This window comes from Camelus bactrianus, chromosome 8 (genome assembly GCF_048773025.1).
Source record: "Camelus bactrianus isolate YW-2024 breed Bactrian camel chromosome 8, ASM4877302v1, whole genome shotgun sequence".
Taxonomy (NCBI): Eukaryota; Metazoa; Chordata; class Mammalia; order Artiodactyla; family Camelidae; genus Camelus; species Camelus bactrianus.
In genome coordinates this window covers 19698947-19726248 of record NC_133546.1, presented here as the reverse complement: position 1 = coordinate 19726248, position 27302 = coordinate 19698947, and the positions used below count along the sequence as shown (strand labels likewise).

General features: G+C 42.4%; 2 protein-coding genes across 4 annotated transcripts in view; one reads left to right on the top strand and one right to left on the bottom strand.

The window, feature by feature from the left end:
• The window catches only part of AIG1 (androgen induced 1), a 220018-nt gene that overhangs the window by 107352 nt on the left and 85364 nt on the right, over window positions 1–27302 (top strand). The window lies entirely within an intron of this gene.
• On the bottom strand, window positions 23160–24990 carry LOC105077284 (small ribosomal subunit protein eS6-like). The gene is made up of 2 exons (XM_074368245.1): window positions 24856–24990; window positions 23160–24156 (listed from the first exon to the last, which is right to left on the bottom strand). Exon 2 carries the CDS (start codon window positions 24084–24086, stop codon window positions 23334–23336), a length of 753 nt encoding a protein of 250 aa, XP_074224346.1. The 5' UTR covers window positions 24087–24156; window positions 24856–24990; the 3' UTR covers window positions 23160–23333.

Below are 27302 nucleotides of genomic sequence, written 5' to 3'. Positions count from 1 at the left end.
ATGTAATGAGGAGCAAGAGAACTAGGACCAATGGAGGAAAGCTTTAAAGAGACAGGATTCTGTGCAGAGCACATCCTTCATAATCTCAGATAGCCAAAGATAGAATGAGTGTCCTTGAGTGGCACCCAGTGCCACATCCCTTGAGATGTTAATGCATCATCAAGACACCTACAACTAAGAAGGGACCTTATGGAAGAGAATCCAGTAGAGAACATATGGCTGGATGATGTGGGCTTTAAGGTCCCCACCAACTTTGAAATCCTGCCATTTTAGAATGGAGACTGTGACCGCCAGATTGCTATGTATTTAAAGAGTGGGAAATGAGGACATGGATGCAGTGGACTAGTCTTCTGAAGTTGGTTACCATTGAAGGAAACAGAGCTTTATTGTACAATATGGTTGGACCGAGGGAAGATTTTAACAAAAGGGAAGAATTGAGTGGATTTGTAAGAAAAGGCAATGAATTGGTAAAAATTAAAAATTAAAAGTTAGAGTTCTGTTCCAGTGTCTACTGCTGCATAACACCTTACCTCAAAACTTGGTGGTTTTAAACAACAGCCATTGTGCTGAATCTCAGGATTTTGTAGGTCTGGAAGTGAGGCAAGGCTCAGCTGTCCCATCTGGTATCAACAGAGGTCACTCAGTGGTGTTCCACTGGCATGGTCACGTGTCTTGGTGGGGCTGGCCGGAAGGCTGTGTAGCTGGGACTGTTGACCCGGGTGCCTATGTACGGCCTCTCTGGTCTCTCGGGGTAGTCCAGCTTCTTATATGGTGGCCCATAAGTCCCAAAGAAGTATTCCAGGAGGTCCGGCGAAACTGCAAGGTTTCTTAAGACCAAATGTCAGAAGCCTAAAGCATCACTTTTGCTGCGTCCTATTGGTCAGTCAAGTCCCTAAGGCCAGGTCAGATTCAAGGAGAAAGGAACCCGGTGCCACCTCTCAGTGAGAGGAGTAGCAAAGAAAGTGTAGCCATCTTTACTCTCCCAGAGAGAAAATTCCTCAGTCTTCTGAACACTGTGGAGAGTTCAAGTTGAAGGCAAAGTTAAAAGGATTATCCTTAGAACAGTGAAGAGACTTGTCTCCCTTGGAGGTAAGAACAAGGAAAAAGAGTTCCAGTCTGTGTAGATAGCGATTTTGAGATGAAAACAAGATAAAGTAGGAGTTATTTTCAGAGAGTTCAAATAACCCAAGGCCATCTAGTGGAAGGGGCGTTTTACACAATGGAAATCATGCTGCCCAACCTCTCTCCGCGTATTTCACTTCCGGGTCTTCTCCTCATCTTGGTAATGTGTCTTCACCGGTTTCACCCGCATGCCTCACACAGACGTCCGCCTGAAGTCACTGACGGCAAGACTGGGGTCATATTTCCAGTGCTCTTCATGGTCCCATCCAGCACACCAAACCCTGGTGTGGTCCAGGGTCGTGGGCTGGGTAAGTCAGTCTCCCCAGCAAGGGAGCCACCCGTGGCCTCATTCCCAGTCCACGCTGCAGGGATTGAGCAGACCAGCCGTGAAGCAAGGCTTGAGAAGCAAAACATGCAATCTGCTTTCTACAAATTATCCAGATAATCTCTTCTAAGCTCCTCTGGATAAAAGAACAGAGCCACATAAGGGTGACATCCTGGCAGGTGTTCAAAGCAGCAGCGGTTGTGGCTGAGCTCCTGTTGTATGCACGGAGCTGGCGGGTTGGGTTGATTGATGCAGGTCTGCGTGTGTGTATCCTTTTAATAAGTTTCTTAAGAAGCTTGCTAATTAATTTTAAAGGAATGTTTCTCTTTGGCACGGTGTCTCATTCTTTTCCCATTATACATTCCGGTGATAAATGATGGTTGCATAAAATACCTTACCTTTGCTCAATCAGTGTTCGCTATTGTTGATGTGAAGTGCACAAACTGGATTGGTTTCAGGATTGCTGAATTCAGAATGGAGCATTTTGCCAAGTCAGGATCTCACTTGCCCAGACAACACACATGTGGAATATGCTGTTGTTTTCTTTTTAAAATAGTATATGTGTGTGGTGCCATTGATTCATGTAGTGTTGCATTAATGTGCTGTTACGACACCCGAGGGCATGCATGAGTTCTTTCAGCCAGCAGTAAAGAATTCCCCAAACTAAAGTTTTTAATAAAATACAGATTTCAGGGCAAAAAAACAAAAAACAAAAAAACCTATCAACCTTTGGAATTTAAGAATAACAAAAGCGCTTGAGGAATCAACTCTGGGTGGACTTGCCAATGGAAATACAGTGTAATTGTTATATAAATTTGTTCCTCTAAATCATTAGACATTGCCTGTATCTATTCATTTAGTGCATCTGTGTTTTTAAATGACCCAGATATCTGACCGCCTTGTTCCACAATTTCTCATTTTGTTTTTAAATTTCCACTTGCCCCAGTGTTTGTATAGTCATTATTGTCACATCCAAAGCTTCAGCGAAGGCCAGCATAGCCAGATGTGTGACATAGCTCAAAATGCAAAAATTAAAATTGAATTCTTCATTGTCCATTGTACATAGCCAGCAGGCAACTTTCTTCAGTGCAGGGCTGATGTAACTCTGGCATGGGGTCATTCTGGACCTATTTTAAGTCAAGACTATTTTCTTTCTTTCTCAAGGTAGTTTTCCATCTCTAACCATCGTACTTTCCTATGGCAAAAATCTGGAATAAAGTTTTTCTAAATCAATTAACTGATATAAAATTAAACTGAGTAAAAACATTCTTGATACAATATTTCCAATTTTGTAAATGAAGGTGCTACTGCAGCCTGCTAATAGCGGGCATAAATCCAACTCTGCTCTTTTGATTCCTGGGGTATTGTTTCCAAACATTATGTGACAAGAGAAACACAGGCAAGTTTTTGCTTTTTTTGTGTTAACCTAACTTAGCCTTATAGCAGCTGTAAGATACAGAAAGTATTCTCTCTCCTTTCAACCCCCGAAAACTTTTAAGATCCACAAGAAAGCAAAAGATGTGAAAACAAGCAAACAACAAAAAAGTATCATGCTCCTTACTGGAAAGAAAGTGTTTTTGTAACCAAATGTTATGAATCAGCCTTTAGATACAAATGATTTACAGCTATAATCAGAGGATCATTAAGTTCAAGCAGGCAGAGAACCATCATGCTCTTTACTGACAGTGCTGAGAGAGGCCAGTGTAAACGCGGTGGTCCCTGATCTTAATCTGGATGTTCACAGCTGAGATCAAGAAGAGGGTATTTCTCTTAGATTTTGAAACTTTTAGATCTGGACATTTTTCAATGGAATCTGTAAAATAAATACCAATTTTAAAGACTGACAATTAAAAATTAAAGTAGGGGATGGCATCTCTGTGGTGAGTGGTTATCTGTATTTAAAAACTGTATGCCAAGGGGATGGGGCTCATGAAGTCACAAGTGTATAAACGCAGGAGGCACCGAGGCAGGCATCCCCTACTCTGTACAGAGTGCTGCAGAGGAGTGTGGAGGAGCTATCACTCCCTCCCCAACAGCATCTCTTTTGTTAATGCAGATTTTTTTTTCTCTTTTGCCCAAAATGTAATGACCTAAGACATAGATTCCATCCTGTGACTGTCCTTTCCCTAAAACCACCAAATAGAATGCCTCCCATGTCCCAATTATACAGTCCTCTTGTGTTTTTCTGCTGTTTGTATTCCCATAGTTGCAAATAAAAAGTATATTTTTAGTTTTAGAATTTTCCTTTCCATTAAAAAAAAATCCCCAAAGATTTGTGGCACCACTGTTATTTCTGTTAATGTCATTGCTTCCATAGCAGCAAGCTAAGATTTTTGTAAGAAACTATGTTTACAAAAAAGCAATTATCTAAGTGCGCACTATAGTTACATGTAGCAAAGTTTCAATTTAGATTTCCTGTAACTATTACAACACACACACACACACACACACACACACCCTTTCAAATTTGTGTTATAAAACACAGTATAATTGACTAGATCCTCCTGTTCATAGAATTGATGTATGACTTGTTCTCTGAGTTCCTGTAGCAGAATGAAAGGTCAGGAAACTCACATTCTGAGCCATAGAAAGTGGATTCTTTCCTGCTCTCAATTCCAAATGAGAATAGAATGTAAAATAAATGAATTTGTATGGATATTTTGTCATTAGGGTGGATTTAAGGAAAATAAAAAATAGAGAGGAAACACGATCAGTTCCATGTTTCTCACAGCTCGTTTTGCCAAGCATCACAAACCTCACATATCTGTTTTGCCTAGAAGGTTTTTTTTCCTCTCAGAATTTTGGTTGGTAGAATCACATCTTCAATTTAGGATATTCCAGACTTGCTTTACCATCTTCTAGGTCAGAGATTTCAGTAACTGTTCTATAGAGAAAGAAAAATGTCTGTATGAATGGTCATTTCTAATTAGATCTAAGTGGGTATAAACTGAGCCAAGAATGACATTTAGAGCAAGCATGCTAAGAAACACCCTGCTGAGTTTTTATCTTCATTTGAGTCAGCTTGGTCTTCTCAAATGTCTGAATGTGGCTTGGCGTTACCCATTTTATCTGAAAAACGAATTTCAAAATTTCCTGATAGACACGGCCTCTGTTCAGTTCTACAGGTAAAAGCTAGCTGGGAAGTAAAATTAATATTTTTCAGCAGCATTTTCAAGCTATGCGTTTGACTGAAATAATTCATAGCAACTGTTGGCTGCAGAACACTAGCCATTGTGCAGAAGTGTGAGCAGAATGAGAGCAATGGGCCACTTCCTCCCTTCCTGCTGAGAGCTTACAGTTGCACGGAGAACACAGCCGTGAACCAGAGTGAGATAGATGGATATGAGTCAAAGAAGCAAAGGGACACGTGTGCAGCCAACTGTCTTATCTAATCAGGGGGCAGGAAGGGCCACTGATGCTTGGTCTTGTTAGAGTGTCAACGCTTAATTCTTAGGAGACGTTTTGAGGAATGGAAGGCTATAATTTAGCAAGGAGGGAGAACTGCGTGCTTTGGATACATCCAGCAAAAAAAAAAAAAAGAGAAAAGAGTGGCATCATAAAATCAAGCAACACTGCAGAAATTAAAAATTTAAGTCACCATATTTATGCTGCATAAAAGCAACCTCATAAAACTGCCTCATCTCACAGTCGCCCCTCAAACGTCTTTCTAAATCATGTTAGATATTTCCCCCAGCTATTCTAAAATTCAGTTTCCTTATCTGGAGTAAATTCTCCTAGGATCCTTTAAAAAACAAAAAACAATTAAAGAAAAAAAAAAAACCTCCACTTTATAATTCAGAAAAATTGCTGCAACCAACAGAAATCAAGGTGGTGGAGCTGCAGGGAGCTGCAGGAAGAAAGCCTGCTGGGAAGAGGGCAAGGAGGACCGCACGAGGGGTCCCATGCCAGTGACACCGCAGGGGCCAGCCCCCAAGGAGAAGCTAGAGAAGAGCAGAGGGGCTTCTCCTCCAGATCCCGCTGTGGCAGGGCCCCTGAGCCTCTCTGCAATGGGATAACTTTAGGTTAAGCTGGAAGGTTGGCTGAAACCACCCACCCATCACCAATTCTGCCATAAAGAACACACATCTCTTGTGGCCATTTAACAAGAGGCAAATGTATATCGTTCTGACCCGTTCACTACGTATTGAATTTATCAAACATATCTTCAATGTAGGTATAGAAGAGGCTACTAAAATTAAAGTTTTCCCTTATTTATCATTGTGGTATTCAGACTAATGGCCTTCAAAATGTCTATGCCCAAATGCCTGAAACCTGTGAATGTGTTATGTTACCTGGCAGAGGGGGGACTCGAGATTGTAGATGGAGTGAAGATGGCTAATCCGCTGACTTAAAGAGAAAGAGATGTCCTAGATGTCCTAGATGATCCAGGTGGATGCAAGGGTCCTTTAAATGTGGAAGAGGGAGGCAGAAGGGTCAGTGTCAGAGAGAGAGGTGATTTAAGAAAGACTTAGAAGGGCCTACTGTAGAGCACGGGGACTATATTCAATACCTTGTAATGACCTATAATGAAAAAGAATACGAAAAGGAATATATATATAACTAAATCACTATGCTGTGCACCAGAATTAGCACAACATTGTAAATTGACTAGACTTCAATTTTAAAAAAAAGAAAGAAAAGAAATGGCCAAACTAAAAAGGTTGACAATGTATTGTGAAGGGTATAAAAGCAACTGAAATTTTCACAAATTGCTATAAAATTTGTGAGTGTAGAGAACTGCTTGGAAGTTTATTAAAAAGATGAACATTAAAAAAAAGAAAAAAAGACTTAATCGGCCATTGCTGGCTCTGAAAACGGAGGAAGGTACCACCAGCCAAGGAATGTGGATGCCCTCTTGATGCTGGAAAAGGCAGGAAAATAGATTCTGTCCTGGAGCCTTCAGAAGGACAGCAGCCCTGACGACATCTAGATATTAGCCCATTGAGACCCGTGTCAGACTTCTGACCTCCAGAACTGTACAATAATACTTTGTGTTATTTTAAGCCACCAAGTTTGTGATTTGTGGTAGCAGGCACAGAAACTAATGCAGTCATGCTCTTGGTTTCCTTTACATAATGTCAGAAATTACCTTGTTCATTTGTCTCTTTATTGTCTCACAATCTCCCTTCAAGCTCAAGAATGCCCCCTCCAGGAGGGCAGGACCTCACCTGTGTGTTCACTGCTGTGCCCAGGAGCTGGGAGCAGAGCTTGGAATACACTGGGACTCAGTAAATGCTCCCTGCATTTCAAGTGAATAATTGTACACATGAAAGAATGATGAAAAATCGTGCCTCCTTCCAGAGCTTCTGCAAGATACACACGTAGGAAATAATCAACTGAAAATGAAGAGTAGTGAGGGATCAGAGACCCGAAGGGAGGGTAGATGTAAAGAGCAGAAAATATCAATTACAAACCAATTAAGATTTCATTCCTCTGTGTGCTTGAAAGCATCCTAAGACACAGAAGCATCTAAGACTGTAGAAAGAAGTAGCATCTCTACAGGAAGAAGACTAGTAGTGTTCAACCACAAAAAACTGTTAAAGTCCCTTTTGAGGTTGATTTACCATTGTGCCGTAAATCAGTTTCTATCAGGAGACAATAAAAAATGAAATTAACCTATCACAATAAATATAGTAAGAAAACTGGACATAGCAGAGAAAGCGAGGAGAACATTTATTGTGAAGTAAAATCAATAAGGCAAATATGTACATCCTGCTAAAGCTTTCACTGCTTTTGCCTGTAAAAACTAACAAACTGCTTTCCACATCTGTTACACAACCAAGAAGAAAACTCTTAAATTTCAAAGTTCCCACAAAGTAAAAGCCAAGGTTTTTTATGTGTTTTATTTCATTCTTCATTTTCTTCATTGGTGGTTGGTAGGCAGATTTTTAGCCCTATCTTTTTTGCTTTGTGATGCTTCACCCATCAACAAATATTAATTAAGAGCTCTGCATATATTAATATTATTTCCTTCTAGTTATCTCTGTTTTTGCATATGAGGAAATGAGACTTTGTGAAAGCTGTAGCTTGTCTCAGGTCACACAGTGAGTTGGTAGTGGAGTGTGGATTTCAGCCACACAGTGTGGTTCCAGCATCCACATTGTAGCCTCCCCCAGCCCACCCGCCACACCAGACACTGGGCTGGGTCCTGGGACAGACGGGAAGCACATCAGACCCAGTCCTTGGCCTCAAGGAGGCTTACACTCTAGTGGGATAGGATGTCCCAAATAAGGGATGACACAGATGCTCATGATGACTGGGGCCATGAAGGAGACACAGCACAAGAAGCTGAGATGTGAGCACCAGAGTGGACTAACCCAGGTCCGGGAGTACCAGAGGCTGTTCACGTGGCCCATCTCCTAGCTGTACTCTGTACCAAGAGCAAATGAATATTTCTGTGTGAACGTGTCTCTCAAAGTGCCTCGTGTGCAAACATTAGATGAGGTGAAGGACGATGAGATGTGATCTACATGATTTTTTAAAATTCCAACAATAAGTTAATTTCTACATTTTTTCCCTTCTTACAGTATGACACCTGCTCTGAATGTCTTTCCTATAGCCCAGGGTTTCTCAGCCTCAGCATTATTGAATATTTGGGCCAGATAATTCTTTGTTGTGGGGGAGAGGGTACATTGTAAGATGTTTAGTAACATTTCTGGTCTCCTTGCACTGTAATGACCCCTCCCCAACCCCAGATGTGACAACCAAAAATGTCTCCAGACATTGCTGAATGTCCCCTGGAAAGCAAAATTGCCCTGGATGAGAAGAACTGGTACCCATCTCTCCAACAATTCAGATTCCATCCGTCCCTGAAGACCAACTATATGGTGTAATGCTTCTAACAGTTCCTCTCCATCCTCTCTTCTCAGTAACCCTGCACAGTCTTAGAAGCTCAGCAGTTATGTTTCCTGTGTTCAGCCATCCCCCAGCCTCTCCACCTGCTGCCTTAGGACAGGAAGGAGCACATCACGGAAGAAAGTCAGTCTGCCCTCAGCTCCCTACTGTTCTGCTCGAGGCTTGATTTTGGGTTTCTGCCTCACTCTGCCCCAGTGGCTCTCCCCTCTGCATCCCTGAGCTCTGAAGGTGTTGGGTTTAGGGGCTTAAGAGCAGAGGAAAAGAGGAAGACTGAGCCTAACAAAGCAAATGGAAGGGAAGAAAGAAAGGTCATGGTGGAAGGCACCGTTCTAGAGTTAGAGACTGGTTAAGGGCATGGATATAAACAGGGTCTGAGGCAATTCTGAAAGACAGCATCCAGACACGTTTTGAGCCAGGGACCGACAGGATAATGAATTCTGATCTGTTGCTGAGAATGTAGAAGAGCTTTGAGTCTGTGTGCCTTGGACAAGAGGTCCCTTGAATTTAGCTCCCATTTGAACTAAACTTAAAGGCTCCCTACTGTGAAGCACCAGTATGGAAAGCAGTCAAAGAATAGAAATCAAAGTGAATTTTAAAAGGCGTATATGCCCAGCGTAACATCTGATCTCCTAAGACAGCAGCTCAAGGAAGCAGAAACTTTGCTTTTAAACCAAGAAAAGCAGACTTAATCTATAAAGCATAGGCTTCATGTGGGGGATGTGACCTGGGGCAGGGGTCGGGGGAGGAACCCTGAAGCAGCCATCTCCGGATCAACTTCTTAAAAACCATTATGATTCTAAGTCTTAACAGGTAGCAAAACGGACCCCTAATAACCCCTCTGGATTATTCCATGCCCCTGAAGTTGTCCCAGAGCTTAGACTTTTTTTTTTTTTTTCTACTACAGCAAAGGTAGATTGTTTTTTAATGTGGTCAATATTCTACTGCAGTATCATTTTAAATATAATCGTATGTGTCTACCTACGTTGTGGCTTTATTTTATTAGTTACTCTACAAACAGTTATTATGGGCTATCAAATGCCAATTACTGTGCCTGGAGATATAAAGATAAATAAATACCCTGTTGCTGACTTCAAGGATCTTATTGTCTAGTGGAGAAAAAGACAAGGAAACCAACCATCACAGTGCAGGTTTTTAAGTGTCTTGATGGGCTGTGGCATAACGTAATAAATAAGAGATAGCTTCCAACTCAAACATGGAGGTTGGGGGATGAGAACAGGTATCAGGAAAGTTCTTTCTGAGAAGACAAAAATCTGCGAGAACAATTTAAAAAAATAAAAACATTATTTAATTTATTCTAGACTTTAAACAAGTGTAAAGAATTCTTACATTTCTCCACATAAATGATGAAAGACTAGAATCAAATAGAAAGTTAGAATCATGGGGAACAGATCTTTCACGGGTGTTTGAATAATTTCCGCTGAACAAAGGATAATAAAATATATGGTTGATTTTTCCTATTAAGAGAATTTGCCAAAACCTAAGGAAATACTCCTGGTATCTTGCCTCATAAAGTAACTAAAGGGAAATGCCTCCATGTTTTCCTGTGTTTAGTGCCACTAAGATGTGTCCCTGCCAAGCCATGCAAATAGTACTGCTTGGACTGGATTGAGGGGTGAGGTGAGGCTAGAACGCTTGTTGCTCTCAGCATGCAGTAAAAAGAGCACTGGACTTGGGATCAGAAACCCTTAATGTGAGCCCCACTCTGCCCCTTGACAGCTGTGAGATTTAGAAAATCTGCTTAACTTTCTGAGCCTCAGTTACCTCAAGTGTAAGGTGGGGTTTCACAGGATGGCTGTGAGAATTAAATGAAATAGAGGTTATTTTTATCCATTGTATCTCTTTATTACTTAGCTTTTGGGCGAATGGATCGTCTCCTGAAATAATACAAGATTATATTTTAACATTAGCACAATTGCAAGATATGTAAATGGAAGCTTTCTGCTATCTTCCCACCTCTTCACCCCACCCCGATCTATCCTTTCTATGACCAAAATGATCTTCATGAAACAGATTGATCATGTCACTCTCCCAAGTGATACCCTTCAATGCCTACTCATCACTGTCCAGAGGAAACCCACCTTGGTGCCAAGGTCCCTTCTGTTCTAGAAGTGATGGGTGCCCATCTCCCTGGCTGATCTCTTGTGCCCCCTGCCCCCCCCAGCACACCTTGTGCTCAGCCAGATTATCCATGCTCATTCCCTCTCTCTTGCTCTTCCATGTCTTTGCACATGCTGCTCCCTCTTATTGGAATGCCCTTGCTCCCACTTCTTCACCCAACAAATTCCTTCCAACTAGTTCTTCAATATTCAGCTCAAGTCTTCAGACCTTCCTATATGCTTTCCATGATGTGCCAATATCTACCTTCCCAGGAAACTTGTCTCCCTGAAAGGCCACTGTCCATGAGCTTGTCTGTCTCCCTTGTTGACTTGGACTTTTTGAAGGCAGGGACTGGGGGTCATCACAGCATGCCTGGAACATTGTGGGTCCTCAGTAAGCCTCACTGAATGAATGAATTGATCAATCACTATGATGGACTGAATAGTTGTATCCCCCCCCAAACACAATTTCATGTGCTGAAAGTGTAACCCTCAAAGGTAATGGGATTAGGAGACAGGGACCCTTGGAAGATGATTAGGTCATGAGTATGGAGCCCTCATGAATAGGGTTAGTGTCCTTATAAAAGGGACCCCAGACTGCTCTCTCATTCTCTTTCTGTCACATGAGAACCCAGTGAGAAGTCTGGCTGTGAACCAGGAACAGGGTTCTCAATAGACATTAAATCTTGCCAGCACCTTGATCCTGGACTTTACAGCCTCCAGAACTATGGGAGATAAATGTTTGTTGTTTAAGTCACCTAGTCTATAATATTTCTGTTGTTTTGTTCTGATAGTCACTGACATAACTGGCCCATATACATACCAAATGATTAAACATAAGACAAAAGAAGTAGTATTAATGATGTCAGAATACAAAGTCTTTTTTCTTCAAAAATTTCCGCCCCCAAATGGAAAAAAGCACAGGTTACCTGTGAATCTGCTAGTCATGGTTTCACTAGAGAGTGGTTTATAGCCGAGATTTCTACATGCCTCACTCAGTATCCACCCTCTCTTTCCTCCAAAATAAGAGGCTCATTTTCATCTGGGCACAGGGCCACCAGAAATTAAAAACAAAAACAAAAATGAAAAACCTTTATTTCCCAGTCCCCTTTTCAGCTAGATAGGACAAGTGGCTAGGTTCTGACAAATAAAATGTAAGCGGAAGTGTTTTGTGGAACTTCCAGGAAGGCCACTTAGTAAGAGCTGACTCATCAGGGAGGGCTCTCCATTTACCTTCTGCTTGTCCTCTTTTTTTTGGTTGGAATATTAGAAATGGTAACAAGAGTCTCAGAAGCTATTGGGACCATGAGGTGCCCTTGACGATGGAAGTTAAGATGTCAAGGCAGAAAGACAGAAGGAGTCTGTTCTCTGATGATTAATTCTCCCGTGCCACTGGCCTCTGGACTTCTTTAGATGAGAGAGAACTTAACTGACACTCTCAGGCAGTGGTTAGCACACTTTTTCTGTAAAGGGCCAGACAGTAAGTGTTCTCAGCTTTGTAGGCCATATAATCTGCATCACAACTGCTGGGCTCTGCTGTCGGAGTACCAGGGCAGCCGTAGACAACACATGAACAGGTGAGGGACTATGTTCAAATAAAATTGTAATTTACACAAGTGGGTGGCAGGGCAGATTGAATCCATGGGCATGAGCTTGCTAACCCCTGTTCTAAGGCACTGAGATGTCAAGTCTTTCTGATACATGTAGCCAAATCGAGTCCTAACTAACACGTCTTGTTGGGTGATAAGAACCTTTTGATTTGGAAGCAAGAAATTGTCAAGACTCTTCTTTCATATTTTTTTTAATTTTTTTTTCTGTCAGTAGACTCTTTCTCCCTTACCTTATCCTGATTGAATTATACAAAGTTCTGGCATTGCTGTTTCCAGATCTTTTGATTATTAAGACCGACTGAATTGGACTCAGGGCTTTTCTAGGTTTCCCTGAGTTCCATTATGTTCAGTTTGGAGGATTCCAGCAGAATATAAACATCAGGTGTGTGGACAGGGAGAATGGAGGACAAAAGACCAGGCCTGTAAGAACTGAATGAAGACTGCCATGCTGAGCGCTCCTGAAGTGTGTTTGAACTACACAACAAAACCTTCAGGCTGACGAGATGACACCTTACTGTGTTCGGTTACCAGGGAGATTGTACAAGCTGAACGGATGTTTAGCAGCAGGGCAAGAGCTGGTCTCAAGGATTCTTTTGAGCAAAGACTTTGTCTGATGCTCTTAGGATATCTTGGTTTTTCTGGGTTAGCTCATCCTGTGAAAGCAGAACAACCTACCACAGAACAGGAGTGGCAAATTGATTTCCCCTTACATGCGAACTCCAGCCGATGGGTAGCAGGTATCTGGAGTATTGAGAAGGGTTCTATGGCTGCATTGGGTTTTAACAGAAGTGGCTTCCGCTTGCCTCCAGGTGTCTTCCCCAGGTGCGTGGGGGCGGGAGAGGAGGGGCTCAGACAGGTTCTCCCTCCTGGTAGAGACTCAAAGATCATGACAGCCGGAAGAGAGCCATGGTTTAAACCATCTCTAACCTGGTTCTTGATTTAACAGAGGGTGATATTAAGGCTCAGAAATGTAAAATAACTCATGCAGGATTACACTACTAGTTGGTGGTAAAACTGCAATTAGTAGTCAATAGCAGGTGCAATACTACGTGTATCTAATTGAGATCTTTTTAGTTTTCACTCACGTTTTCATAAATTTCTTTCTAACGCAGAACTTGAGTCAGCTTGTTAGAGAAACCTTGCTTGCTTCCCATGACCACACTAGGGCTCTTGTTCCTGGTATTATACAAGCCTGATCCTTCAGACCTTTTGGTCCTTTGAGCTGCTGATAGCCTTCCAAAACCTGCTTTTTGTTGTTGTTGGGCTAATGATGATTGGAGTCAGTTTCAATTGTCTGCAGTCAAGAACTATGATGATGTGGAAATTGATCCTGGGAGTGGGGTTCAGGAAACATGTTTAGGAAATAGGAAGAATTGGGAAGGATGATCTAACCTAGGTTAGGTGGGATGCAGAGAAGAAGTCAGAGTTGATGCCAGCACGCCATTCTCACAGCTCGCGGCACCCAGTGGGGAATGCAGGAGTTCAGTGCACTTGTGCTCCCCTGGCATCAGGGGCTCCCGGAGGGAGGCAAGGTTTTGGATCACCGCTGTCGTGAAAGAGCAGAAAGGGTATGAGGGGTTCAAGGCCCCTGCGGTGAGAAGTAGAATGACAAGCTCAAATCCAAATGTGCTTGGTTCAAAGTAAAGAAAAATCCAAGAACTTTCAATGGCCACGTAAAAAGAGTCTTTTATTTGGCCTCAAAAAAGAGCTTTTTTTTTTTTTTTAAACCCACAAAGTTTGATCCTGTGGGTGTTTGCATCAGTGTTAGTTGAACTGACACTGTCTTTGGGTCTCCTGGAAAGAGCCAGGCCCAAGGAACTGGAGCAGTTAATATGGGGACTCAGAATACCTGGAAACCCATGCCCCCGTGGGCCTCTGTGTCCTTGAACACGGCTGCTCCTTCTTGCTAAAGACAATGCTGCCCCATTGCCCCTAGGAAGTCCTTGCCTGGGGGAAGCCACTTTTCCCACCTTGGTTAGGACACCAGAATCTTACCTGTTCTTCAGGCGCAAACCTTGGAAGCAAATCATTTCTAAGTAGCAGAATTTCATAAGCTCATGCTTCAGAGTAACTTTTATTTATGTGAGATTCTGAAGGCTTCCATGGGTGAGACTCAGTAAATCTCTGATTTAGAACCCTCATAATTTTTCTACTAAAATAAAAGTTTACTGAATTAACAAATCATTAGTACTAATAATTACTAAAGATATACAACGAAAAGCAGTTTTTAAATAAATAAAAATTCTTAAGTACACTTAGTACTTTTCCCCATTAATCTTCATCCTTAATTCAGTCACCACCTTATTTTTTCTGTTTCTCTTCTCCTTTTTATTATTGTCCTTTATTTTAAAGGTACTGTAACCACATTAGAGAAAAATCAAGAAAAAGAAAATGTAACGCATTATTCCATCATTGTGTTTTAGTTTATTTCCTTCTGGGCTTTTTCATTTGTTTTTTTTCTCCTAAACATTGCGGTAAGTAGAATCCTTGTGTACAGCTTTTTTAATTTAATATATCACACACATTTTAACCTCTTAAACTGGGTTTCCTCCCTTTCAATGTTTTCATAATATTGAAAAGAGCACAGGCATTAAGTTGTGGTTATGAATCGTCGAGGGAAGGAATTCTGCTTTATTGTACCCAGCTACTTATAGGTATTCAGTTATCATTTGCTGAATTGAATTGAAATCCCTTACTCATTCTGAGTTTACAATATTTTAAACACTTCCAACAAACACCTTTATGGATATAGCTGTTCACATATTTTTAAATTTAGGATAGATTTCCACCAGTGGGATTACTGGTCATGTGGTCTGACCGTGTTTACAGCTCAATGCGTGTTGCCAAACTGCTCTCCTTCTAGAAGGGCTGAATGGATTTACGAGGCTCCCTGCAGCGCACGAGCTCACCGGTTTCACTACACCCTTGTCAGCACTCGTGCAGCAGAAGGAAACACAGCATCTTGTTGTGGTTTTAGTGTGAACGTTCTCCCACGGGTGTATTTACTACCTGCGTTTTCTCATTTGTGAATTCACTCTCTTTAGCAACTTGAATGAACTCCATATAGAGTGAAGATGTTAGCTTATACTTACCGCTAGTGTTGTCCTCATTTGGGTTTTTTTTCCCATCCAGTTGTGGGATTTTTTTGCAAGCCTTTACTCTCCTTTGAAGAGAAACCTGTTAGCCTTCTTCTGAGAGTGCCTTGAGCTCTGACCATTTACAACCCTGTATGCATGCTCCCGTCACCTGGCTTTCGCTGCCAGCGTGAACTGACTCAAAGATGGTGACTTATCCCTGGCTACTGTCAGCTCATCCAGGAAACACCTTCAGTCACCTTCTCCCGTACCGCTGTTGCTTTCCGAGGTCACGAATAGAATAAAGCATCATGTTCCCCATTGTTACTGTGTCCTCTTCCAACTCGAAACTTGCCTCTCTTTGCCCCAACTCTCCCAGCCAGTTTCCTGTCCTTGAAGCGGGTGTTTGACGTATGTCTTTACTAGTCTTTGCAGACTTCTGCCTTCCTCTAAACCTGCTTCCAGTGTTTGCCCACCAGAACTTGAGTCTAAACAAAACATAAACTGTTTCCACTATCTCAGGTGTGATTCCTAAGAAATACTTACCCAGAAGGATCCTGTGTGCGTTCTCGATATTTTGCAAATAGTGTCTTTTATTGTTTTCCTAAACCTCTGATGCTTTCTGACTCCTGATTCTGTTTCCTCTTTTACCAATTTCAGTTTTCATTTTCTCTCAAGTAGGAAAGAACGATGCAGCTTTTTAAAAACTTTTCATAAAGTGCTGCTTTAATCCTGTTTCCTTCAAATTTTACTCCTCAGCCCTAATTGACACATCTTTGGGTTCTGAGGAAAACTCTATGAACTGCAAGACGCTGAAAACTGGTCCTGGATTGTTGTTCAAAATTAATTAAATAGAAGTGGTTCTTTCCAAAGTATCGGAACTCAAGGATCAGAACCCAGATAAACATGTTTATTAAAGGGAATACATACTGGTGGACGTAAAGTTGAACAGAAACAAATCCCATACCCATAAAAATCAGGATGGTGTTTTTATGTAATAATACATATGGGGAAATTATAAATCAGAAGTCGGGAGATAAGCCTCAGTCCCAGGTCACAATGAATCAACTAAATGATCTCTTTTTGAGGATCAGTTTCCTTACCTTAAAAACAGTACTCAGTTGGTATTTTCAAGCCTTGGAGCTGTTTTAACAAAACAGTTCATTTTTTCAAGTGAAAAATAAATGCTTATAGAAATCCTCTGGTTGAAGTAAGGGCAGGAGGCCCAGAGTCCCATCCTCCTCACCTGCCCCAGCCTTCCCTGCCTCAGAGGAGGCTGCTCCAAGGAGTCCTCAAATCACCCCTTGTCATGTTGTGAGAGCCGGGACATGGACGCACCGAGTTCTTTTCCAGTCCTGAAATTCTGTCCTCTCCAGTGGTTAAGAGCTGGATCATGCTAGGGTGAGGTGGGGTAGGTTAGGTTAGCAGAGTGGCATGTCCCTACGGTGAGGCCTGGGCACTTGAGGGTGTCAGAGGGTGGAGAATTGCTGCCTCCGTCTGCCCTAGCTATATTAGGGCATCGTATGTCGTGGAATTTTTTGAATATGAATAATATGAATGTTTCCTATGTGCCACGAACTGTAGTACAGATCATGCTACTTTCTCTCCTTTAATCCTTATCACCAACCTCATCTTAAACACAGGCATCCAGCCAGGTAGGATGGCAGGGCCTTTGCTGTTGTTCCCTCTGATAGAGTTTCTCAAAGCTGGTCCCGTCTCTTACTTTAGGTTCCAACATGTATGTCCCCTTCTAAGAGAAGTCTTTTTTTGACTGCCCTAACTAAAGCTATCTTGGACATCCTGTCTTATTTAGTTCATAGCATTTATTACTATCTGCGTAAATATTTAGTCCATTTGTTAGTTTGTTATATTTATGTTTACTTGGATGTTTTCCCAACCTCTCACACACATGAAAATATGAACCCCCTGAGAGTAGATGTCTTGTCTGTGTTGTTCACCACCAGCTCCTCAGCACCTAGAGAAGTGCCTGGCCCACAGTGGATGCTTTATGAGTATCTGGTGAATGAATGAGTCCATGGACAGGAGAGATAGTTATTATACTGTCTATTTTACGGTTGGAGAAACTCAGGCATAAAGAGGTTTAATGACCAATTCTAAGTCATATAACTAATAAACAACAGAACCTGGATTCAAACTCAAGTTCACCTAACTACAGTTCTCATCTGTTTTTTGGCTTCTCTTCAAGTGGAACCATCTTCAGCTCTAATCAATACCCACATCTACCTGCTGAAAGGCTAATAAGATAATGATCACAACGACAATAAGAATTGTGATGCCAATAACTACACACCCCCTAAGTGTTCCCTGGTGCCCACCCCCACTGGTGATCGCCCACCGAGCACACACCATCTCAGCCAGCAGCAAGTTCACTGTTGGATACCACTAGTTTTTTGAGTTCTCTCTGATCCTGAGCCAAGATCTACCTTCATGCAACTTCTACCCACTGATCCTCCTTTATCCCTTTGTAACAGAGACAGAAGGAATCCTTTCTAGCTGCCAGGTTGGAGAGGAAGTGGGCAGGAGGAGGGCAGACTCTGTCTGGATTTCCATAGTAGTTTCTTGCCCGTGTGCAGGCACCTGGTACGTCAAGCGTTCCCAAGGAGGCAATTTACAAGGCAGTGGACCTGCCGTGGGTGCTTTAGTGAGTAGTATTGTTTCATCTTCCTTAATGGTGACATTCTTACCCTTTGCCAGTCGATCAGTACTTCCTTATTAAGGGAATTGGGTCCTCCCCACTGACTTTGAGTGATCAGTTTTGTCTTTGCAAACTGCCTTCATATGAAAGAAGTCTTCATACTCTGTTCACATTCCTCTCCAACTTGAATGTGGTTAAGACTGATGAAGAGATGGGCGGTAAACCCTCTGAGCTCTTTGAAACCAGCGCCCAATACAAACCTGTTTAATTCTGTTCTTTTGTGGTCTCTGGCTTCAGCATTTGCCCTTCAAGAGCATTTTGGTCCAAGCTACACTGTGGTCTGTGTGGTCTCCACTGGTGGCAACCGGTTCCCAAGGATATTACCTATGTTTGAATCTTGGATGGCTCATAACTTTCATCTAGATCCAATTTCTGTGGTCTTTTCCATATGAAGAAAGAGGGGGAAATGTGATAATAACAGCTAGTATTAGTATGTTCTGTGAGTTGAGAGCTCGTCTAAATCCCTACAGTGGATTGTTGCATCTAGTAGTTAATCCCATGTCCTGGGAAGACAAGGTAGGCCCTGTGCTAAGTGCTTCACATTCATTATTTCATCTCACCCTTAATTTCCGTTTCTCACCTCATGGAATTCTAGCTTCCCCAGTGCCATGACTGATTAGAGGCAATATTCCGTAAAAGTGCTTAGAATAGTGCCTGGCATAGCTAACACTCAAGAAACGTCAGCTATTACAATGACCATATTTCTTTCTTAATGCTGACTAGACTCAGTATTTTGGGATCTAGACTCACAGTGAAGCAGGCATTTTTCTGGCTTACATCAACACACTATACTATAGTAGACAGGTTGGTAAGGTAGAAATAGCAACATGCTCCAGGGCAAGAGGTCCGGAGTTGAGCGTTAGCTCTTCATTTAATAGACTGAAGACCCAAGCAAGTTCCTCCGCTCCTGAGAGCTCTGATTTCCTCGTCTACTCATGAGATGTGTGACCCCAATGATCTCCAGATCCCTTGCCCTCTGTGAATCTCCTCTACATATTTCTTCGTCAAAATGTGAATTTTACCATTATGAGGGACCTGTTTCTACTGTCTCAGCCCAAACACCACGTTAAAGAGACCCAAAGCGCTAGAATGGAAGATGCTTCAGGAAATGCAGTAAGGAAGGTGAGAAAAGCCTTCTATCTGCCCGCCAGCTCTCTCTCTCTGACCAGTAGGCAAAGCCATCAGTAACCAGTTGGTTTAGGAGTTTTCAGAGAAAATGCAGTATAAAATGCATTTTTTTATTTTAATTTTTGGAGGGGAAGGCAGTTAGGTTTATATATATTTATTAAATGGAGGCACTGGGGATTGAACACAGGACCTCAGGCATACTAAGCTCGCCTGCTACCACTGAGGTACACCGTCCTCCTCTACTAAGGTAATTAGGTTTGTTTGTTTGCTTGTTTTAATGGAGGTACTGGAGATTGACCCCAGGACGTCACGCATGATAAGCATATACTTTACCACTTGAGCTATACCTTCCCCCTAAAATGCATTATTGGTAGTATTGTTTTTGCTTGCTTTTTAAATCAGTTTCTCATGATTCTGCTGCATGGAGGTGGTGTGTTGTGGTATGTTGTTCTGGCCCAGGAATCAAGAGCCTTTGAGTCTTATTCCAACTCCAGCTCTGCCACTCTCTTGTTCTCAAGCAAGTGACATTTCCATTCCTTGGGCCTTAGCTGTTTCAATTGTCAAAAAGGGATTGTTGACAATTTCTTCCAGTTCTAAAACTCTGCTACTAAGTTCTTTGTATGAGAACAATACTTAGATGAAATCCTATGGACACAAAAGCATTTTGTCTCTCCTTTCTCTTTCCTTTGCCAAGCATAATGAGAGTTGGTGTGGAAAAAAAAAATCTGCTGTGAAAAGGTTCATTCAGCCTTTTCTTAATAGATCGAGTGGTTGGTATTTCTGCTGGCTTCTGAAATACATTACAAATCACAATCTGGAAAAAGTTCCAAAGCAGTTCCAAGCCTTCCTGCTGAATTTGGATACATCTTTAGGTCTTACTCTGCAGCTCATCCTTAACAACTGACAAAATATTTACTTTGCTCAGTACAGAAAAGGGTAACATTTTCCAAAATATTAAACTAGGTTGGATTCAGAACACAGACAATGAGGCAAAAAGTTGGAGCTCTGTTTGAAGCCATGCCGTTGAATCATTTTCCAGAGTGCCATGAGAAACAGAGCCTGGGTGGATGTTTGTGCTCCACGGTGATTCTGAAAAGGGCAGAAGCCAGCCAGCCCCATCTGGCATATTCACTTGTGTGTAGACCAGAGCTTCTCAAAGTGTGGTCCCCGGACCAGCAACCTCTGCCTTGCCTGGGAACTAGTAACAGATGCGAACTCTCACAACCCATCCCAGAGCTACTGAATCAGAAGGTCTTCAGATGTGGCCCAGCCATCTGTGTTGTAGTTGAGGCCTCCCAGTAAACAAGTCCAGGTGAATCTAATGTTAGGAAGAGTTTGAGAACCACAGGTGGGTGCCCCAGAAGGCTATAGTGCTTGTTAGCTTTTAATTACAAGTGTGAAGCAATGATAAGACTACTCACTTAAGTTCTTATTAATAAATTACAGGGTTTCTTCCCAATGCAAATGAACTGGTATGTAAATTGGAAACCTGGACATACTGCTTTTTGAAAGACTCTCCACCCTTTACCCCCATCCCTCCTCGCTCCGCATCTTCCTCTACCCTCTCCCCAACCCTCACTTACATGTTCATGACAATCGTGTCTGAGTTATATTTGGCTATTATTTTGGACAGTAAAAATGCACTGCAATTTTTAAAAAAAATTTTAATTGACATGTAGTTGATTTACAATATCAGTTTCAGGTATACAGCAAAGCAATTCAGTTATATTTATATATTTTTTTCTTCAGATTCTTTTCCATTACATGTTATTTACAAAAAGTTGAATATAGTTCCCTGTGCTATACAGTAGGAACTTGTTTATCTGTTTTATATATAGTAATGTGTATCTGGTGGGGTGGGGATATAGCTCAGTGGTAGAGCACATGCTTAGCATGCACAAGGTCCTGGGTTCAATCCCCAGCACCTCCACTAAAGAAAAAATGAAAAGAAACAGATCCAAAAATGCACTGCAATTTGTTTGAATATACTTACATGTCGCTAGTGATTTTGATAAGAACTAACTGCACTTTTTAAAACCTCTTACTTGAGGTCTCTCCTAGGATAAACAAGTGGGTAAAAGTTGAATGACTACAATTTATAATTTTCTGTTCTACTCATTAGTCTTATCGTTAACAAAATTACTATTTTTAATAAATATATTGTGATTTCTTTTTAATTAAATTACAGGAAATTGCTCTAGTTGCCAGCTTTAATTAAGAAATAGACTACAGTATTAATGGCCGTATTGTTTCTATCTAAAACTGCAAATCTTTCCAGGGGAAATTAAGATAATGCTCACAAACGCCTCCTTCTGCCACTGCCTACTGTCTCCTGCCTGCCCCTCACCCACCCCCACTCATGTGTGTCACCTGCCTGGCCGCTGCAGGCATCTGAGCTGTGACCTTTGTCCTGCGGTCTCATACTTGGCGATGTCATTCAGCCCCAGGGTCCTGCATCTGTCGATCTGGAAAGCTCACAAATCCATAACTGGAGTGTGATTTTGCTCCCAAGTTCCAGCCAGTATCTCCAACTGCTTCAATATCCTTTTAGCACCGTAAAGACCTAACAGACCACACATTCAAACCAGAACATGTCATCTTTTACCAGAACCTGACTCTTCCTGACACCTCCTATTTCTTTGAATGAACCTCCCAAGCTCTATGCCCTCCACGACCCATCACAAGTTGAGGGCAGGAAACCAGGTGTAGGAGAAAGTTCAGGGGTTTGGGGACTTCACAGATCCTGGTTCAGATCCAGGCTCTGCCACCTATTGGCCACTTGCCGTTAGGCAACTCCTCAGATCTTCAGCTTCTTCATGTATAAACTGAAGGATTGTTTTGAGGAATCAAAAAGTAGAAGTATAAAAAAGCATGATTGTGTGCTATATTGTCCAGACCAGAACACACTGAGAATGAAAGAGGCCACTAACTACTAATTATCCCATGATCAAAAAAATTAAAAAAAAGAAAGAAAGGAAAGGAAAAAAGGCACAAACTCAGACTTTGCCAAGAAAAGCAAGACATGTGTTCATCCTGTATTATGTATTACTATGCGTTAGAGTAACATAGTATGTCCTCAATGAACGTTAGTCCTTTGCCCTTCCTTCCTGCCATCCTGATGTTTGCCTGCAGTGTTTTCTGAATCTGCCCTTCATTTTCATTCTTCCTGCCCCCAAAGCTGTCCTCAGTTCCTGTCACTGGGAGGATAGTAATGCTCCCTCGATTGGCATCCCCCCCACCCGCCACTGTATTCTGTGTACTGTTGCTGGATTAATCTCCTGCAACTACATTTCTTAAAGCATTCTGCCCTTTGAATGACTTCCCACTGCCCACTGCCCACTTAAAGGTAAAACTCCCCAGCATGGCATTTAAGAGCCGTCCTGTTTGGGGGCCAATCTATTTTTTCAGACTTACCAGCACTGTCCTTTATCTATACCAGGTTCTTGGCAAACTTGATCATTTCCCCAACTGCCCCATCTTCCCTTCTGCCTTTGCATACGTGCTTCTCCCTGACTGTACAGCCTTCCTTCTTGTCTCCACTGTTGAAATCCACTTTGTCTTTCATGCTGAAGGTGAAAAGCCTTCCCCAGTCTGCCCAGTAAGAAGATCTCCCTTCACCCCCTAAATTCTAATGATGTCACATTCATATCTTAGAGTGCTGGGTGCCCTCTGTTTTATATTGTAGTTAATCAGGTTTGTGTTTAGATATGCCACAAGAAGGGGGTTGGGAGGGGAGACAGCAAAAACATCTGGCCTCTTTGCCTTAACTGATGGGTGTGTAAGAGGAATGCGGTAAATGCTGCTTGAATGAATAAGTGACTGAATGAAAGTCACGTTTGCCCCGCCAATAACTAAACCCTGCCATTGCCTCCTCAGTTAGCCAAAAGTTCCTAAAACTATATGGCAAAGATTCCCATCGATTTTACTTTTTTTAAGAACTAGGAGATTAAGACCATCAAGTCTATAACAGTAAAGATTCTAAAATGACCCATAACTTTCCCCTGACTCTTCACATTGATATTATTAGCCTGATTTGCCCAAAAGGGGAAGATTATTTGATATTTAAAGAAAAAAACTGTTGATGACAGAAGCAAATTTCACACATGCATATAATAAATATCAGGTATCTGCTGATAACCCAGACATCAGAAAATACTTTGTATCAGTCTCTGTCTCTCTCCAAACTCCAAAATGTGTGGGACAATTTTGTCTTTTGTCTTGCTTTTTCCTTGTTCTGTCCCAATTTAAGAAGCAGATTCGTATATATTCTAAGGTAAGGCGGCTTTACTACCTCTTCTGGCGTATTTGTTTGTGTTACTTTTATAGTCAATAAAAACATACAGATTTTTGTTTTTTTGGATATCTGATCTTATTTATTTGTTACTCTTAGAACATCTCATTTTGACTGGATTCAGACTTAGAGGTAGAAGCTCTCAGAGAGGACAGCCTCCGTCTCTTGGCAGTCTGTTCCTGGCGTTTTTCTTTGGCCTCCATCCTCTTAGCCAAAAGCTTAGCATATTCTGCAGCCTCTTCTTTGTTCTTAGTATGCTGTTTCTTCAGAGCAATACGCCGACGTTTGTGTTGCAGAACGTGTCGGGTAACAAGACGCTGAATCTTGGGAGCTTTGGTCCTACGTTTCTTACCTTCTTTGTTGAGGGGCTTTGTCACAACATACTGGCGGACATCATCTTCTTTAGAGAGGTTGAAAAGTTTGCAGATTCTGCTAGCTCTTTTGGGCTCCAGGCGACGAGGCATGGTAGTATCAGTGAGTCCAGGCATATCCTTCTCCCCTTTTTTTACGATGACCAAATTGAGAACACTCAGATTGGCACCCACAATACAACCCCGTACAGATCTGCGCTTTCTTTCTCCAGTCCTCCTTGGCCTGGAACGGGAGTGCCCCTTACTCAGTAGCAGGCAGACTCGGCCATGGGTCAGGACACCCTGCTTCATGGGGAAACCTTGTTTGTCGTTCCCACCACTAATTCGGACCACGTAACCCTTCCATTCTTCACCCAGAGCGTCAGCAGCAACTTCTGTGGCCATGCGCTTCTCATAAAAGGTACGAAGTTTGCGTTCATCGTCCACTTCAATGAGTTTCTGGCAGCCGGTGGCCGGGAAAGAGACGTTCAGCTTCATTCTGAAGCAACCGACTGCCTCCAAGGCGCCGCGAAAAAGGAACCCATACAGACTTTTTTTAAGTGAGCATCTGTGGTTAAAAGAATAAAAAGAATAAGTTTTACTAAAAAAATTTTTTTTTAATTTTTGCTCAAAATCTAAGAGAAAGTGACTTGTTTGTAGAGATCATTTAAAATGGTGGTAACAAAGGAACTCAGTCACAATTTTCTGACTTCTATTTTGATATTTGTCCACTTGTTCAACTTACAGAAGTGCTCTGGTGTAGTGAAAAAAGTCACACCTGTGCAGGCTTACCTTAAAATGACAGCTCAGGATCCCATTCTCCATTACTTTTTAATTTGAGATCATTTTCTTGGCATTAAATAAGTACTTGAATAATTCTGTCAACTGCTGTGAATATTTTTACAGAAGACTTTTATCTCAGTATGAGTTTTCAGAAATGAAAATACAGGCAGTTAACTTCCATTGAATTTGAAATGCTTAGGCCTCAGAATTCACCTAATTTTATGAAAATTATATAGAAACTACTTAACTTGGGTAACCATTAAAAAATTAATAGAATTACAGAGGGGCAGTTAATTCACGTTTCCTCTCAGGAAATTCTAGGATGTCAGGACAGGCCACCAAGCATCCTATTTCCAAAGATAACCTAATGCCCTAAAGAAAGATAATTAACTGTCTGAATTTCTGTCATTGAGTTAAGACTCTTGAACAAACATAATAGACTTCCCAAAGGTAGGAGGCTTGTCCGAGAAAGCAAGAATCTTACCTGGAGCCATGGGTCAGTCAGCCAGCCTGTCAATAAATGCTGATTCAATGCCTGCTGTATAGTAGGCTCTGGGCTAGGTGTTGGGGTACAGCAGGGAGCCAGGCGTGGCCCCGCCACATGGAGTGTGCTGTCCAGTGGAGAAGGAACCGTCACAGCAGTGCCAACGCCTCGGCCTCCTCCTCTTCCTTCACCCCCATCCGACTCCATTGGCGTCAGGAAGAGGGCTCTAGAAGGCAACACTGAGAGGTATCTTTTCAGTGTTCTCCTTCCTGGGACCTGGAAATTACTAAATTCTTTAATCTAAGAGATTATAAAGTTGAAAAAAAAAACAAAGGCAAAAAATAAGCCAAGTTTTAGGGCCTAAAATACGTGCATAATGCAACAGTCAGATCCTCCAATTATAGGCGAAAAGAGCTGTGATATTTTGGGTTAAAATCTCTTTCTACTGGAGCATCCTTGTGGGTATTTGGGGTTCTTTTAGCAGAGTTTCTTAGATGCAGGAAATACTCAGCTGCCGTACGTGATTGAATCGGAGAGGACCTGGGACAGGGTTGTGGCAGTTTACTATAAGGATACACATTTACAGGCCCCAGGGCAAGCCAGTGGGAGCTGGGGCCCAGGAGAGCAGGAGGGCAGGGGTCTTGAGCCAGTGGTCTGCGTTCATGGGACTCAGCCATTCTCCCAGGGCCTCGCTGTTGGATATTTATTATCTAGCGTCCTTAACTGTCACTAGTTCTATTTTTTCCTCTTCTTTATGATTTTCAAACACTTTAAAACAGTGAAAATGTTTCTTCAAACAATACTTTATGTTTAAAAACTGATAGGAGTGGAAATGGTCTGAATAAAGTGGGTGCAGTCTTGGCTCCTCCCACACAGCTCCCCCCTGAGTCCGCCCTGCGTTACCTCCACAGAACCCCAGTGACTCCTTGGGATGTGCTTTGAAAACCTCTGCTCTCCTCTTAGCTTTGCTTTCTCATAGTTTACTTTTCCCCGTCACCTGATATAACCACTTTAGGCTCCCAAGAGAAAAATCTAATGGGCTCCATTGTGTCCTCCTGCACAAGGCCTATTTACAGCCTGGACTATTCTTGAACGAAGGGGTCACCCTTGAGCTAATCAGTGGTGTCCAAGGCAGGGGTGGGATTAAGTGGTGCAGAATGTGGCCACATGGGGCTGTCCCTTCAACTGTGGCTGGATGAGATGGTGGCCCTCGGCAGGGACCGTGCCTGCTAAGTCTAGTGCATGCTGGGGGTGGAGCAAGTGTCCTGGCACCCAAATCAGAAGAGTATATGAAGCTGGAAGCGTCAAACAGCCACAGGCCACCAGGAAGAAGACAAGAGCTGAGGACAGTAAGGAGAGTCTGGGCAGCCATTATGGGGATCTGAACCTCCTCACCTTACACGAGTGAGAGGGACTCAGAGCGCTCTGGACTCAAGACTGTTGGAAGGTCAAAGCCAGTAAAGTAACAGTTGTTGGTGTGAGTGCGGGTCAGATTGGTGGGTGTGGTCTGGGGAGCAGGGAAGACACTGATGATGCTCCTCTGCCTCTGTGTACTTGCGGGGCTAGCTCTATCTTATTTTCAAGATGTCAAGTGTGAAACACCAGCCAACTCATTCTCAACTGAAGAGTTCCATTCTTATTCTCAGGGAAAGGCAAAAAGTTGCTGTTGTGGCCACATGAGACATTACTTTGAAGGATGCCTGGCCAAGATCTTTTCGGCAGTGTTGGATCCCACCAACACTGTGGTGGAAACCCAGATGGGAGGAACCGTGATCTTCCCTGCTGGAGGAAGCTAAACCGGCCCTACACGAGCCCTGCTCCTCCAGCGGAGGGAAGCCTGACTCCGGGGGTGCCCATGGACTTGGCCGTGAGGCACTATGAAGGAAGCAGCTCTGTTTCCTGTAATTTGAACAAAGTACTTAAAACCTGTTTGTACTTACTATTCGCATTTGAAGACATTTGCCTCCAAAACGAAGTAAGTCTGAAGAGGCTTACATTATGACTCTGGCACCAGCACCAGCTTGTGTTCGTGACTGGGCTCCACTTACCTAGCCTCTTAGTTTCTCCTTCCGTGAGAGGAGCATTCCTTAGCTCGTATTTCCCAAGTTGGGAATCCCAACAAAGACTTCCCACAACCTACTGTCAGTTCTCTTCCACCTTCTCTGGGGTTCTATCCCAAACAGACATGGGTTGCTCATTGGTCATTGGAAAAAAGATTTTATCATGTTTTATTTCACATTTGTAAGTTAATGCTTTAAAATCCACAAGAGCACATGAATGAGTGTCAGTACGACAACTTCTGCCTTGTCGGGAGACTGCTATGATGTCACTGGTGGTGTGTCGCCCATGGGTTGGGCCACCATGGCCCTGCCAACTTGTCATTCTTATTTCAGCAGATAACACCATCTCTGCAAACCACCTTTTGCAGAAAATGATCAGGCCAATGC

What these genes read in the sequence shown, in the direction of transcription:
- LOC105077284 (XM_074368245.1), bottom strand. Translation starts at nt 24,086, where the DNA reads ATGAAGCTGAACGTCTCTTTCCCGGCCACCGGCTGCCAGAAACTCATT.